Source organism: Salvelinus namaycush, unplaced genomic scaffold, assembly GCF_016432855.1.
Source record: "Salvelinus namaycush isolate Seneca unplaced genomic scaffold, SaNama_1.0 Scaffold320, whole genome shotgun sequence".
Lineage (NCBI taxonomy): Eukaryota > Metazoa > Chordata > Actinopteri > Salmoniformes > Salmonidae > Salvelinus > Salvelinus namaycush.
The window spans coordinates 103,266-118,421 of NW_024060120.1; the positions used below are offsets into that span (position 1 = coordinate 103,266).

The 15,156-nt window shown below is 47.0% G+C and overlaps 1 protein-coding gene across 1 annotated transcript; it reads right to left on the minus strand.

Annotated features, from left to right (window-relative positions):
- Window positions 1-342: 342 nt before the first annotated feature.
- LOC120040019 (E3 ubiquitin-protein ligase RNF128-like) lies at window positions 343-2,139 on the minus strand. Its single transcript, XM_038985339.1, has one exon. The coding sequence runs from the start codon at window positions 2,085-2,087 to the stop codon at window positions 951-953; it is 1,137 nt and encodes a 378-aa protein (XP_038841267.1). The 5' UTR covers window positions 2,088-2,139; the 3' UTR covers window positions 343-950.
- Window positions 2,140-15,156: the final 13,017 nt, after the last annotated feature.

Genomic DNA, 15,156 nt, shown 5'->3' on the forward strand with positions numbered 1-15,156 from the left:
CTCCTCCTCATCCTTTCACCCTTCCCTCTTATCTCCTCCTCCTCTCACCCTCCCCTCTCCTCCTCTACTCCTCTCACCCTTCCCTCTTCTCCTCTCATCCTCCCCTCCCCTCCTCTCCTCTCATCCTCCCCTCCCCTCTCCTGGTCTCAGACTGGCAGGGCTCTCATCATTAGGCCCAGGCATCCCTCCTCACCACATGACCAGTCCAGGTTAAGAAAACTCAACATGGCTTCCATTGTCACTTCAGGATATTCATTGAAATTCATTCAAAAGTGCCATTTGTTTTTATTGAAGATTTGATCAACTTATGAATTTAATTCACTTTCTGAATTGACTGATTTGAAATGGAATTGACACCTACCCTGCCACAGACACATGTACAGTACATCTATAGCTATACTAAACCAGGTTAGTACGTAAGTTAGTACATATTCTGTTTTGTTGGTTACTCATTTAATTTAATATGTGAACCATTACAGTATACTGTAGTTCGATTCATTCTTAAATACTGATTTTTATTTTACTCTCAGAATATCTACTTTTAAAAATACAGCAGAGATATCAATTTAATAGAAAAATATATTCAGCCTTTCTCATCATCATACAAGTGATTGTTTGTTCATTTAACAAATTATAAAGAAGTAACTTTGATCTCAAAGAGAAGTTAAAAGAGAAGCCTGCACACCTGCAGCTTCCTGGACCAGGGTTTAGGCTACAGCTCTCTATGCAGATAAGCAGAGGTAGAATCTACTGCCATGATAGTTTTTGATCATCAGTAAACCGTGTTTGAATCCAGGGAGATGTTTTCCTAGCAGTACAGTAGATATGGTTTAGCTAACAGTGATAGTACAGTATATCACAAGCCACTGCTGTAGCTGTGTGAAGCGGTTTATGGGTTGTTGTTCGTGCTCCAGGTAGAAATGACCATTATCCAGTGTTGTTGTTGTCGTTTATCCTCTGGTGGCCACGTTCCCCTGAGGGTGTGTCTCTCCCTCGAAGGCTATATTGTCATAGTGATGTGGTTGCCAGGCCTCGGTGGGGGGTTGAGGAGTCAGGGTGGGGGTCGGAAGGTGTTTGTCATTGAGAGGGACCTCATTCAGCAGCTCTCTACCTGATCCTCCAGACACTGTGACGATAGGGACATCTGGTGGTGGGACAGAGGAACTGCTGCTCTCCTCCTCCCCGGGCCCCTCCACTCCTAAGGCCTTCAGGATGTCAGCCTTACACATGGGGCAGGTCCTCTTGTCCAGCAGCCAGGGCTCGATACAGGCCTTGTGGAACAGATGGCCACAGGTCAGGACGGTCACTACATCTCCTGGGCGGTATGACTCGATACACACGGCACAGGTGTGGCTGTCCGGCTTCGTCTCCTCGTCCCCGCGCTTCAGTTTACGCACCTCCAGCCGACCAATCGCTTTCTTGGCCTCATTCCTCAGCCGCCTATCGGTGAGATGGATCAACCTGAGACTATGCAGCCGGTGGGCGGAGACGAATCCGAAGTAGACAATGGAGGCGCCCGTCACAATGAAGAAGGCGATAGACAGGAAGTAGAGCCAATAGGTGTCCATCCAGGGCCCATGGGCTTTGCCCACCTCGATCACCATGGAGACGGCCACACCACTCCGCACTATGTTAGCGATCTCTACCCCCTGGAGGTTACCGATCATGATGGCCACGGTGCCAGTGGTGTCGCTGTGCGTCATGTAATCTGAGCTGTTACCGGTTCCATCCAGGTTATAGACCACTACGGCCGCCGCCCCCCTGGCCCACGCTGCCTTGATCTTCTCACTGAAGGTACAGTTTCCCCTCTTGACCAGAGCGATCCAGGACCCCTGGGTGGTGGTGTTGTCGTTGGAGGGGTAGGGACCCAGGCTGCAGCCCTGGGGGTCTGAGGCAGGGAGGACCACCATCCCGGCAGCGCTCTCCAGACGGGAGGAACGCCCGTACACCCCACACTCACAGAACCTGGTCTCTGTCTGGTTAGTGTTGCTGTCGTAGAAATGCACCCCCACGTACGCCGTCCAGAATATCATCGCTGTCGTAGACTGGACCAGCCCGGACAGACAGACAAAGAACAGGACAAACATCTCTGTCTGTTTATCCACGGTCGCTCACTAACACAAACACTAACACTACCACTAACACTACCACAAACACTAACACTACCACTAACACTACCACTACCACTACCACTACCACTAACACTAACTCTACCACTAACACTACCACTAACACTAGGACCAGTCTCTCTTTGTTAGGACTTCTTCAGTCTTCTGTTTGTCTGCTGTTCTGTTCACTTCCACAGTTGTTAGTTAGTTAGTTGTTGTTCTCACTGCGTTCAGCGTCTCTCTACCTGTCTGTTTCTGCCTCTGCCGCCCTCTCTCTCTCTCTCTCTCTCTCTCTCTCTCTCTCTCTCTCTCTCTCTCTCTCTCTCTCTACCTGTGTTTGTGACCTGTGTGTTGATAGTAATCAGATAGCAGCCTGCTGTAACCCTGCCTCTCTCTGCGTCAGCTCTTCAGACTTATTATCTAAGTGGACATTGGACTGTTGGGTAGAGACCAGCTATACAGCCAGGCAGAAGGGCTTGTGGTCTACATAGTACAGGTCTAAGGCCACAGGTTCCAGGTACCGGCTACGGTAAGGAACAGCACACAGCCATAAGGACATAAGCAATCAAAGCGATAACAACGTTATTAAGGAGAACTCCAAGGGAACTGGGACAAAGGGCGGTTGTGAAACTGTTTTAGATGTGTCATGCTGCTGAGAGGATACGCCCACAGTTATAACAGAGGTTTTTATAACTAACTGTGGCACTTTATCCTCTTACTTCTCAGAAGATATTATGTTGTTTCCATGAGTCACACAAACCAGGTGACAATACACTGAGTATACTAAACATACTCTTTCCATGACAGACTGACCAGCTGAATCCAGGTGAAAGCTATGATCCCTTATTAATGTCACTTGTTAAATCCACTTCAATCAGTGTAGAAGAGAGGTTAAAAAATGATTTTTAATGCCTTCATACAATTCAGACATGGATTGTATATGTGTGCCATTGAAAGGGTGAATGGGCGAGACAACAGATGTAAGCACCTTTGAACGGGGTATGGTAGTAGGAGCCAGGCACACCGGTTTGGGTCAAGAACTGCAATGCTGCTGGGTTTTTCATGCTCAACAGTTTCCCGTTTGTATCAAGAATGGTTCACCACCCAAAGGACATCCAGCCAACTTGACACAACTGTGGGAAGCATTGGAGTCGACATGGGCCAGCATCCCTGTGGAACGCTTACGATACCTTGTAGAGTCCATTCCCCGACAAATTAAGGCTGTTCTGAGGGGGAAAGAGGGAGGGGGGTGCAACTCCACATTAGGAAGGTGTTCCTAATGTTTGGTATACTCAGTGTATATGGCCATGTTTGTTTCTGTGTTTTTCTCCCACAGTGTCACACACACAAACACACAAACTCACACCAGGGCTCAATGGAAGTTGACCCTATTACTTCTCAGAACCCAAGATTTGTTTACACACACAAACACACAGTTTTGAATGCAGTTTCCATGAGTCAAACAACGTAAGTGATAAAAATAAAAATGGTATGTTTTAAAACATGCTCAATGGGTGACATGTCTGGTGAGTATGCAGGCCATGGAAGAACTGGGACATTTTCAGCTTCCAGGAATTGTGTACAGATCCTTGCGACATGGGGCCGTGCATTATCATGCTGAAACATGAGGTGATGGGGGCGGATGAATGGCACGTCAGTGGGCCTCAGGACCTCGTTACAGTATCTCTGTGTATTCAAATTGCTATTGATAAAATGCAATTGTGTTTGTTGTCCATAGCTTATGCCTGCCCATACCATAAACCCACCGCCACTATGGGGCACTCTGTTCACAACAACAACATCAGCAAACCGCTAGCCCACACGATGCCATCTGCCCGGTACAGTTGAAACCGGGATTCATCAGATGAGCTTCCCTGAGACAGTTTCTGACAGATTGTGCAGAGGAAAAGGGCAGGGGGCTGGAGAGAGTGAAGGGGAAGATTGGAAAAGGGCAGGGGGCTGGAGAGAGTGAAGGGGGAGAGTGGAAAAGGGCAGGGGGCTGGAGAGAGTGAAGGGGAAGAGTGGAAAAGGGCAGCGGGCTGGAGAGAGTGGAGGGGAAGAGAAGAAACGGCAGGGGGCTGGAGAGAGTGGAGGGGGAGAGTGGAAAAGGGCAGGGGGCTGGAGAGAGTGGAGGGGAAGAGAGGAAAGGGGAAGGGGGAGAGAGAGTGGAGGGGGAGAGAGGAAAAGGGCAGGGGGCTGGAGAGAGTGGAGGGAAAGAGAGGAAAAGGGCAGGGGGCTGGAGAGAGTGGAGGGGAAGAGAGGAAAGGGGAAGGGGGAGAGAGAGGGGGGGGGGAGAGAGGAAAAGGGCAGGGGGCTGGAGAGAGTGGAGGGGGAGAGTGGAAAAGGGCAGGGGGCTGGAGAGAGTGGAGGGGGAGAGTGGAAAAGGGAAGGGGGAGAGTGGAGGGGGAGAGTGGAAAAGGGCAGAGGGCTGGAGAGAGTGGAGGGGAAGAGAGGAAAAGGGAAGGGGAGAGAGAGAGTGGAGGGGAAGAGAGGAAAAGGGCAGAGGGCTGGAGAGAGTGGAGGGGGAGAGTGGAAAAGGGCACGGGGCTGGAGAGAGTGGAGGGGAAGAGAGGAAAAGGGAAGGGGAGAGAGAGAGTGGAGGGGAAGAGAGGAAAAGGGCAGAGGGCTGGAGAGAGTGGAGGGGAAGAGAGGAAAAGGGAAGGGGAGAGAGAGAGTGGAGGGGAAGAGAGGAAAGGGGAAGGGGAGAGAGAGAGTGGAGGGGGAGAGAGGAAAAGGGCAGGGGGCTGGAGAGAGTGGAGGGGAAGAGAGGAAAACGGCAGGGGGCTGGAGAGAGTGGAGGGGAAGAGAGGAAAGGGGAAGGGGGAGAGAGAGTGGAGGGGGAGAGAGGAAAAGGGCAGGGGGCTGGAGAGAGTGGAGGGAAAGAGAGGAAAAGGGCAGGGGGCTGGAGAGAGTGGAGGGGAAGAGAGGAAAAGGGCAGGGGGCTGGAGAGAGTGGAGGAGGAGAGAGGAAAAGGGCAGGGGGCTGGAGAGAGTGGAGGGGAGAGGGGAAAAGGGAAGGGGGAGAGAGAGAGTGGAGGGGGAGAGAGCAAAAGGGCAGCGGGCTGGAGAGAGTGGAGGGAAAGAGAGGAAAAGGGCAGGGGGCTGGAGAGAGTGGAGGGGAAGAGAGGAAAGGGGCAGGGGGCTGGAGAGAGTGGAGGGGGAGAGAGGAAAAGGGAAGGGGGCTGGAGGGAGTGGAGAGGTGAGTGGAAAAGGGAAGGGGGAGAGAGAGTGGAGGGGAAGAGAGGAAAAGGGCAGAGGGCTGGAGAGAGTGGAGGGGGAGAGTGGAAAAGGGCACGGGGCTGGAGAGAGTGGAGGGGAAGAGAGGAAAAGGGAAGGGGAGAGAGAGAGTGGAGGGGAAGAGAGGAAAAGGGCAGAGGGCTGGAGAGAGTGGAGGGGGAGAGTGGAAAAGGGCACGGGGTTGGAGAGAGTGGAGGGGAAGAGAGGAAAAGGGAAGGGGGAGAGAGAGAGTGGAGGGGGAGAGAGGAAAAGGGCAGGGGGCTGGAGAGAGTGGAGGGGAAGAGAGGAAAACGGCAGGGGGCTGGAGAGAGTGGAGGGGAAGAGAGGAAAGGGGAAGGGGGAGAGAGAGTGGAGGGGGAGAGAGGAAAAGGGCAGGGGGCTGGAGAGAGTGGAGGGAAAGAGGAAAAGGGCAGGGGGCTGGAGAGAGTGGAGGGGAAGAGAGGAAAGTGGCAGGGGGCTGGGGAGAGTGGAGGAGGAGAGAGGAAAAGGGCAGGGGGCTGGAGAGAGTGGAGGGGAGAGTGGAAAAGGGAAGGGGGAGAGAGAGAGTGGAGGGGGAGAGAGCAAAAGGGCAGCGGGCTGGAGAGAGTGGAGGGAAAGAGAGGAAAAGGGCAGGGGGCTGGAGAGAGTGGAGGGGAAGAGAGGAAAGGGGCAGGGGGCTGGAGAGAGTGGAGGGGGAGAGAGGAAAATGGAAGGGGGCTGGAGGGAGTGGAGAGGAGAGTGGAAAAGGGAAGGGGGAGAGAGAGTGGAGGGGAAGAGAGGAAAAGGGCAGAGGGCTGGAGAGAGTGGAGGGGGAGAGTGGAAAAGAGCACGGGGCTGGAGAGAGTGGAGGGGAAGAGAGGAAAAGGGAAGGGGAGAGAGAGAGTGGAGGGGAAGAGAGGAAAAGGGCAGAGGGCTGGAGAGAGTGGAGGGGGAGAGTTGAAAAGGGCACGGGGTTGGAGAGAGTGGAGGGGAAGAGAGGAAAAGGGAAGGGGAGAGAGAGAGTGGAGGGGGAGAGAGGAAAAGGGCAGGGGGCTGGAGAGAGTGGAGGGGAAGAGAGGAAAAGGGCAGGGGGCTGGAGAGAGTGGAGGGGAAGAGAGGAAAGGGGAAGGGGGAGAGAGAGTGGAGGGGGAGAGAGGAAAAGGGCAGGGGGCTGGAGAGAGTGGAGGGAAAGAGAGGAAAAGGGCAGGGGGCTGGAGAGAGTGGAGGGGAAGAGAGGAAAGTGGCAGGGGGCTGGGGAGAGTGGAGGAGGAGAGAGGAAAAGGGCAGGGGGCTGGAGAGAGTGGAAGGGAGAGTGGAAAAGGGAAGGGGGAGAGAGAGAGTGGAGGGGGAGAGAGCAAAAGGGCAGCGGGCTGGAGAGAGTGGAGGGGAAGAGAGGAAAATGGCAGGGGGCTGGAGAGAGTGGAGGGGAAGAGAGGAAAGGGGCAGGGGGCTGGAGAGAGTGGAGGGGGAGAGAGGAAAAGGGCAGGGGGCTGGAGGGAGTGGAGAGGAGAGTGGAAAAGGGAAGGGGGAGAGAGAGAGTGGAGTGGGAGAGAGCAAAAGGGCAGGGGGCTGGAGAGAGTGGAGGGGAAGAGGGGAGGAAGGCAGGGGGCTGGAGAGTGGAGGGGGAGAGAGGAGGGAAGGCAGGTGGCTGGAGAGAGTAGAGGGGGAGAGAGGAGGAAGGCAGGGGGCTGGAGAGAGTGGAGGGGGAGAGAGGAGGGAAGGCAGGTGGCTGGAGAGAGTGGAGGGGAAGAGAGGAGGATTGCAGGGAGCTGGAGAGAGTGGAGGGGAAGAGAGGAGGAAGGCAGGGGGCGGGAAAGAGTGGAGGGGGAGAGAGGAGGAAGGCAGGGGGCTGGAGAGTGGAGGGGGAGAGAGGAGGGAAGGCAGGTGGCTGGAGAGAGTGGAGGGGGAGAGAGGAGGAAGGCAGGGGGCTGGAGAGAGTGGAGGGGGAGAGAGGAGGGAAGGCAGGGGGCTGGAGAGAGTGGAGGGGAAGAGAGGAGGGAAGGCAGGTGGCTGGAGAGAGTGGAGGGGGAGAGAGGAGGAAGGCAGGGGGCTGGAGAGAGTGGAGGGGAAGAGAGGAGGATTGCAGGGAGCTGGAGAGTGGAGGGGGAGAGAGGAGGAAGGCAGGGGGCGGGAAAGAGTGGAGGGGGAGAGAGGAGGAAGGCAGGGGGCTGGAGAGAGTGGAGGGGGAGAGGGGAGGGAAGGCAGGGGGCTGGAGAGAGTGGAGGGGAAGAGAGGAGGGAAGGCAGGGGGCTGGAGAGAGTGGAGGGGGAGAGAGGAGGAAGGCAGGGGGCTGGAGAGAGTGGAGGGGAAGGGAGGAGGATTGCAGGGAGCTGGAGAGTGGAGGGGGAGAGAGGAGGAAGGCAGGGGGCGGGAAAGAGTGGAGGGGGAGAGAGGAGGAAGGCAGGAGGCTGGAGAGAGTTAAGGAAGTTGGTGTGAAGAGAGGTTATGGTTTGGATAAGGTATCAAAAATTGATGTAACTCTGGTATGTTTCTGTGATTATGTACGACCCTTCAGTAGGATCAGCTGATAAACTGAACCAATAAAATACAAGAATGTAATTCATCTGGATCAACTTTAGGCTGCTACTGGCCAACTCTACTGCATTCAGATACTACATTATATATGAAGCAGATTAGTTTGCAGTGTCATTTCCATCCAAGGACCTTCCTGAAACTATGTTACTTTGATGATCAACTTAGATAGGCCTTTAATTATGTTGCTTTCATATTGTGCAAAAATATACATTACAGAATAAACTATTTCAACAGCTGTTTGAAATCATTCTCTTCTTAAAACTGTATGGTCTGAGTGTGAAATGAGGCACACTACAAGGGGCATTAGTCAACAGGTTTAACTAATAGATATTATTCCACATGAACCAAGTCTGTCCTCTAGTGGTCTTTGAGAGCTACAGTCCGTTGTATTACTGTGACAGTGGAGGCCAAGATCAGAAAAGGGTTTCTTTCTGAAGCCATCACATGGGGGCGCCGCAACCCAAGATGGTGATAGCCTACCACAGCCGTCAAACCATTGTGTAGAACTGTTAGTAACGTGCAACAGGTATGTATGCCTGAAGTCATTTTCCACCTAATTCTAATGTCATAATGTAGGCCTACGGTCCCGCATTAAATGACGTGCAGGTTATAAAGACTTCATAAAGCCTTAGTAAACACTACATAAATGTGTTACAAATAATCTATAACCATATGTCATGCTTTATAAAGGGTTCATAAATGTGGCATATCTGTGTGACATAATCACCAATGTCAAATGTGACATAACCCACAATGTCAAATGTGACATAACCCACAATGTCAAATATGACATAAACCTGTGCTTTGTAAAGGGTGGCACAAGCACTGCTTAATAAAGGCTGTATAAATCATATTAAATTGAGTCTTCACAAAGCATTTATAACCCTGTCATGCATCTTGGTAGAGCATTTAAACACCCATACGTAAAAATGCATTTTTGGATCTGACCTCAACTTCCCCCAAAATGCTGTGCTGGAGGATGACACACACTCTAAAGTGCTGTGCTGGAGGATGACACACACTCTAAAGTGCTGTGCTGGAGGATGACACACACTCTAAAGTGCTGTGCTGGAGGATGACACACACTCTAAAGTGCAGTCATGTACAGCAAAACAACGTTGGTACTGCCTTTTAAAATCAGTTTCTATTTTTTGCCTACTTCTGTTATTTTCCCAAATTCCATTTTCTTGGTTTTGTTTTTGCAGGTTTCCCAATTTTTTCTGGTTTATCCCAGTTTTTTCACACTTTTTATTAGAAAAGCAATCAAATTAAAATGAGATTTTCTGTGTTCACAACAATGCTTAAACCACATCAGGGGATGTGGAAAATCTAAGAAACGTATATTTTTTTGTGTAGTTGTCCTTCAGTGGCTATGCCCTGCACTGTTGTTTAGTTAGCAGGTTATCTGTAGTGCAGTAATCACAAGTGATGTGAATCGGCCACCAATGGAATGGGTGGAGTGAAAGGCCAGCAACACTGTATTATTCAGAGCCCCATGAAATGACACCATATATACATTGTACAGATCCTACTGAGTACTCCCGTCAATACATTTACTGCACCACTCAGAAGAGATCTTGCTCTAAACCACTATGTATTGGCTTAGAGCAAGTGATTCACATTGGGGGGGGAATTTGACCATGGAACATGTTTAAAAAGCCTATTGAAAGCAAATGTCACTTAAATATGAAAAAATATGAATCATTGTTCATGTTTAGACAATTATTTTGTTATATATAATGAATGGTTATTGACACTTTTCTACTATTACTTGGGGACTTGTATTTTGACATTTTCCGAAATTCCGTGACCCGGAAGTACACACAGCACATATAAGCCTGGGATACCAAACATTCAAAGTTGACCTTAGTGGGAGTGACCATAGAATTCTATAGGAGTGACCTTACTAAGTAAAGTATTTGTCATGGTAACCACTTAACAGTCAAAAAGTCAATATTATGGCTAAACCATGCCCATTTCCACATTGTATCTTGTTAAAATGGGATTTTAAACCTGACCCTAACTAATGATGGCCTAGTTTGATGTGTTGGTCCACCAGACCTTCCACGCATTTAGGCAGAAGTGTCTGGAAACGAGATTAGGTGTCATGTGACTAACATGACATCACTTTAGAGCTTATGTCATCCTTCAGCACAACATGTCACCCTTTATAAAGCACATGTTTATATCATATTCCACAACATGTCACCCTTTATAAAGCACATGTTTATATCATATTCCACAACATGTCACCCTTTATAAAGCACATGTTTATATCATATTCCACCACAGGCAATTGGTAGCACCTTAATTGGGGAGAAAGGGCTGGAGCAGAATCCGTGGAATGTTCTCAAATACATCAAACACATGGTTTCCATGTTTGTTGCCATTCCATTTACTCAGTTCCAGACATTATTATGCCGACCCCCCCTCAGCTGCCTCCATTGTTTCCACATAGTGGGTTACATCACATTTGACATTGGTGATTATGTCACACAGTTATGCCACATTTATGAACCCTTTAATAAAGCATGACATATCATTATAGAAGCTTTGTAACACATGTATGTAGTGCTTATAAAGGCATTGTGAAGGCTTTCTGTAGCCTTTATAAGCTGAACTTCATTTAAAGCCGGGCACTGTCAATGGAAGTTGACTTTCTTCCTTCTCAGAGCCCAAGATGTGTTTACACACACACACACCCACCTACCCACACACAGAGTTCAGCTATATTGTGGGTTAGAAATTAGACAGTGTAGTTTGTGGCCAAGAAAATAACAGAAACATTGCAAAGGCCTGTTGTTCAATATGTGAACTTACAAGTTATCCACAAAAAATTTACTTTTTAGAAGTTTACAACTACAGAGGCCTATATAAATAGTTTTAAGCCTGCACTATTAGCCTATATCAGAGGCCTATATAAATAGTTTTATGCCTGCGCTATTAGCCTATATCAGAGGCCTATATAAATCGTTTTTATAAATTGGTATGTTATTGTTCTGCCAACCAGTGAGTTAAAGCATGACTACTTTGATTTGAGTAGAGCTCCCGCTTTATTCACAGGTAGGCAAATCTGTAAATTACATCAACACTGAAATGAAACAAAATGCTATCTACATCTTACCATTTTAACGCCACTTCTCTCTGGTGTGCGAGGCGTTCGTTCTTTCATCTAGCTCACAATGCTCACACAGGCTTTGCATCACATGGAACGAAAGCACCCACAGATGATGAACAGAGCCAGTATCACTGCTAACGGTCTCCAGAGAAAGTAGAGATCACTTTTTGGAACATGCCCCAACATATCCCCAGACCCCCGCCCCCCTCTGTTGTCTGCTAGCCGGGCTGGTCTGTTCACACTAGCCTACATGTCACTGGCCTGCAGTGCACGCACAGATTCACCTCCAAATATGCACATAGTGATATAAAGGTGAGGTGAGAACATCACTCAATTCATTTGTTTGATCAAATCTGATCAGAGTTGTTGAACGAAGCCTATGGCTTAATTTAGCCTATGGATTAATGGACATGTTCAATGGCATTTTTTGAATAACGTAGCCAATCAATCAATCAATCAATGAAATGTATTTATAAAGCCCCTTTTACATCAGCAGATGTCACAAAGTGCTTATACAAAAACCCAGCCTAAAACCCCAAAGAGCAAGCAATGCAGATGTAGAAGCATGGTGGCTAGGAAAAACTCACTAGAAAGGCAGGAACCTAGAGGAACCAGGCTCTGAGGGGTGGCCAGCCTTCTTCTGGCTGTGCCAGTGGAGATTATAAGAGTACATGGCCATTAATTCCAGATTGTTCTTCAAGATGTCCAGCAGGGTCAAATAATAATCACAGAGAGTGCAACATCGAGACAGCAGTTGCGGTAGAGAGAGAGAGGCATTATTTATTCCTAAAATAATGGCTTACTGCCTCATAGTCACATTCTCTGTAGGTCTACTAGAGACTTTTTTGTCACTGACAATTTGGATTTAGGTTACTCTACTCTTCATCTATGTAGCCCATATAGAAAAACAATATATTGACATAAATATTTTAACATGTATTTACATGTATTTAAGCCTTATATATATATATTTAAATAGGCTATATGTACAAAAATATATGGGCGTACAGTGCCTTCGAAAATAATTCAGACCCCTTGACTTTTTCCACATTTTGTTATGTTAAAACCTTATTTTAAAATTGATTAAATAAAAAAATCCTCATCAATCTACACACAATACCCCATAATGACAAAGCAAAAAAAGGTTTCAGAAAAGCTTTCAAATTTATTACAAATAAAAACAGAAATACCTTATAAGTATTCAGATGCTTTGCTATGAGACTCGAAATTGAGCTCAGGTGCACCCTGTTTCCATTGATCATCCTTGAGATGTTTCTACAACTTGATTGGAGTCCACCTGTGGAACATTCAATTGATTGGACATGATTTTGGACAGGCACACACCTGTCTATATAAGGTCCCAGAGTTGACAGTGCATGTCACAGCAAAAACCAAGCCACGAAGTTGAAGGAATTGTCCGTAGAACTCTGAGATAGGATTGTGTCAAGACACAGATCTGGGGAAGGGAACCAAAACATTTCTGCAGCATCGAAGATCCCCAAGAACACAGCCGCCTCCATCATTCTTAAATGGTGAAGCTTGGAACCACCAAGAATCTTCCTAGAGCTGGCCACCTGGCTTAACTGATCAATCGGGGAGAAGGGCCTTGGTCAGGGAGGTGACCAAGAACCCGATGGTCACTCTGCCAGAGCTCTAGAGTTCTTCTGTGGAGATGGGAGAACCTTCCAGAAGGACAACCATATCTGCAGCACTCCACCAATCAGGCCTTTATGGTAGAGTGGCCTCAGTAAAAGGCACATGACAGCCCACTTAGAGTTTGCCAAAAGGCACCTAAAGGCTCTAAAGATTCTCTGGTCTGATAAAACCAAGATTGAGCTCTTTGGCCTGAATGCCAAGCGTCACATCTGGAGGAAACCTGGCACCATCTCTACGGTGAAGCATGGTGGTGGCAGCATCAAGCTGTGGGGATGTTTTTCAGCGGCAGGGACTGGGAGACTAGTCAGGATCGAGGCAAAGATGAATGGAGCAAAGTACAGAGAGATCCTTGATGAAAACCTGCTCCAGAGTGTTCAGGACCTCAGACTGGGGCAAAGATTCACCTTCCAACAGGACAACGACCCTAAGCACACAGCCAAGACAATGCAGGAATGGCTTTGGGACAAGTCTCTGAATGTCCTTGAGTGGCCCAGCCAGAGCCCGGACTTGAACCCGATCGAACATCTCTGGAAGGACCTGAAAATAGCTGTGCAGCAACACTCCCCATCCAACCTGACAGGGCTTGAGAGTATCTGCAGAGAAGAATGGGAGAAACTCCCCAAATACAGGTGTGCCAAGCTTGTAGCGTCATACCCAAGAAGACGCGAGGCTGTAATCGCTGCCAAAGGTGCTTCAACAAAGTACTGAGTAAAGGGTCTGAATACTTACGTAAATGTGATATTTCGTTGTTGTTGTTTTTTTATACATTTGGAAAAATTCAAAAAACTGTTTTTGCTTTGTCATTATGGTGTATTGTGTGTAGTTTGATGAGGCAACAAAAACTATTTAATCCATTTTAGAATAAGGCTGTAACGTAACAAATTGTGGAAAGTCAATGGGTCTGAATACCTCCCGAATGCACTGTATTACAAAATTGGCCATTTTCATATATTTCTACATATACTGTATGTTTATATATTTAAATATATGGTGTGGAAATACATTTTGACAATATGCTGTGGTAGCTAGTAAAACATATTCCAAACTATACTTGATAAATATATGTTACCATGTATTTTAATGAATGGAAAATGTTGCTTTTTACTTTGGATACTGTAGCTAGGCTACATTAAAATTCAATGCATACAACTACAAAGTTCAGCACTAAATCCCAATAGCATGTTGTGGTATACTTTGACAAGTTTGAATGAATGACAACTAAGAGTGTTATCAATCATCTTTATGTTCTCAAATAACTTGGTCCATTGTTGAATTGTGGCATGTGTGTCACTGGAAGGTCGCATCTGAAACACAAAATATAATGTACAAATTACATCTGTGACCTTAACATCTGTATTTGAAAATTATGTCTTTTGAACATCAAATGTATACTTACAATGCAGATTCCTTCACCTCCAGCTCACAAGATGACCGTTATCATGTGGATAATGCAGAGACAGAGAGTTAGTGAAACAATTCCACACAAGATGATTAATAAATAAGGGGTAAATGTTAATGAAGACGTTTTAATTCAATTGGGAACTAGCTAGCTAAATGATACAAAAGACTACTTCCATTGGCTGGGGTCTGTCCATAGGCAGCTAAGACTCAAGACCAGAAGGATCCACTGCAGCAGGGAAATATATAATTTTTTGCTAGAAATAATCTATTTCTATCAGACACCCAACCCTCACTAAAGCTAGCTAAATTAGCTAGCCAACAAGCAACACATAACTTGAATAGCCCTTGGATAGCCAAGAACATTTAACAAAAGCTTTGGCAATTAAATTATATCTAATACAAACATGACATTAACTCTACTGAACTTAATTTTTCATAACAATTCTTACCTTGGTCAGTCACACTGCATGTTGTTGGCAAGCTAAAGGAGCTAACGTTAGCTAGCTGTCTTAGCAAGCTCGATGAAAACCTTTGCTTGCAGTTGAAGAAAGTATCACCCACCAGGCTAAAAACATATTTAATTCAATGTTATGAATGTATAAATAAAATAAAATGCCAATGTCCACTGGAAAGCTCTGTGGCCGTGACAACTGCTCTCTTCTTCTGAAGAAGAAGAAAATAAAAAGTTGTAATGGCTGCTCTGTCAGTTGGAGGCCAGCCTGGGGTGAGGGCTCGGGGACATTTGAAATTGTGATTGACAGCTCAGGAAAAATATATTTTAATACATTTCTAAATATTTGTACATATATGTTCTACGTTCAAGTGTCTTTTTGAAATAAACACCTAATTTATTTGTACTATGTTTCATAAGTGGCAGGTAGGCTATACCTCAATAGCTGCAGAATGCATTGTCAACTATAACTCAATGATCCAACTTTAGCATGCAAAATGCCACTTTGGGAACCTAATGCTAAGTTACTAGAGGTCAATAGAGTCTCAACATTATCATCGGGGTAGAGAAGATTGTGAGGTGTGTATTTTACACATATATACAACATATATATTTACATATATTTAATCTATTTATTTCTATATTGGATGAATACATGATAAAAACATTTCCACAATATATTTACATTTTATT

What these genes read in the sequence shown, in the direction of transcription:
- LOC120040019 (XM_038985339.1), bottom strand. Translation starts at nt 2,087, where the DNA reads ATGTTTGTCCTGTTCTTTGTCTGTCTGTCCGGGCTGGTCCAGTCTACG.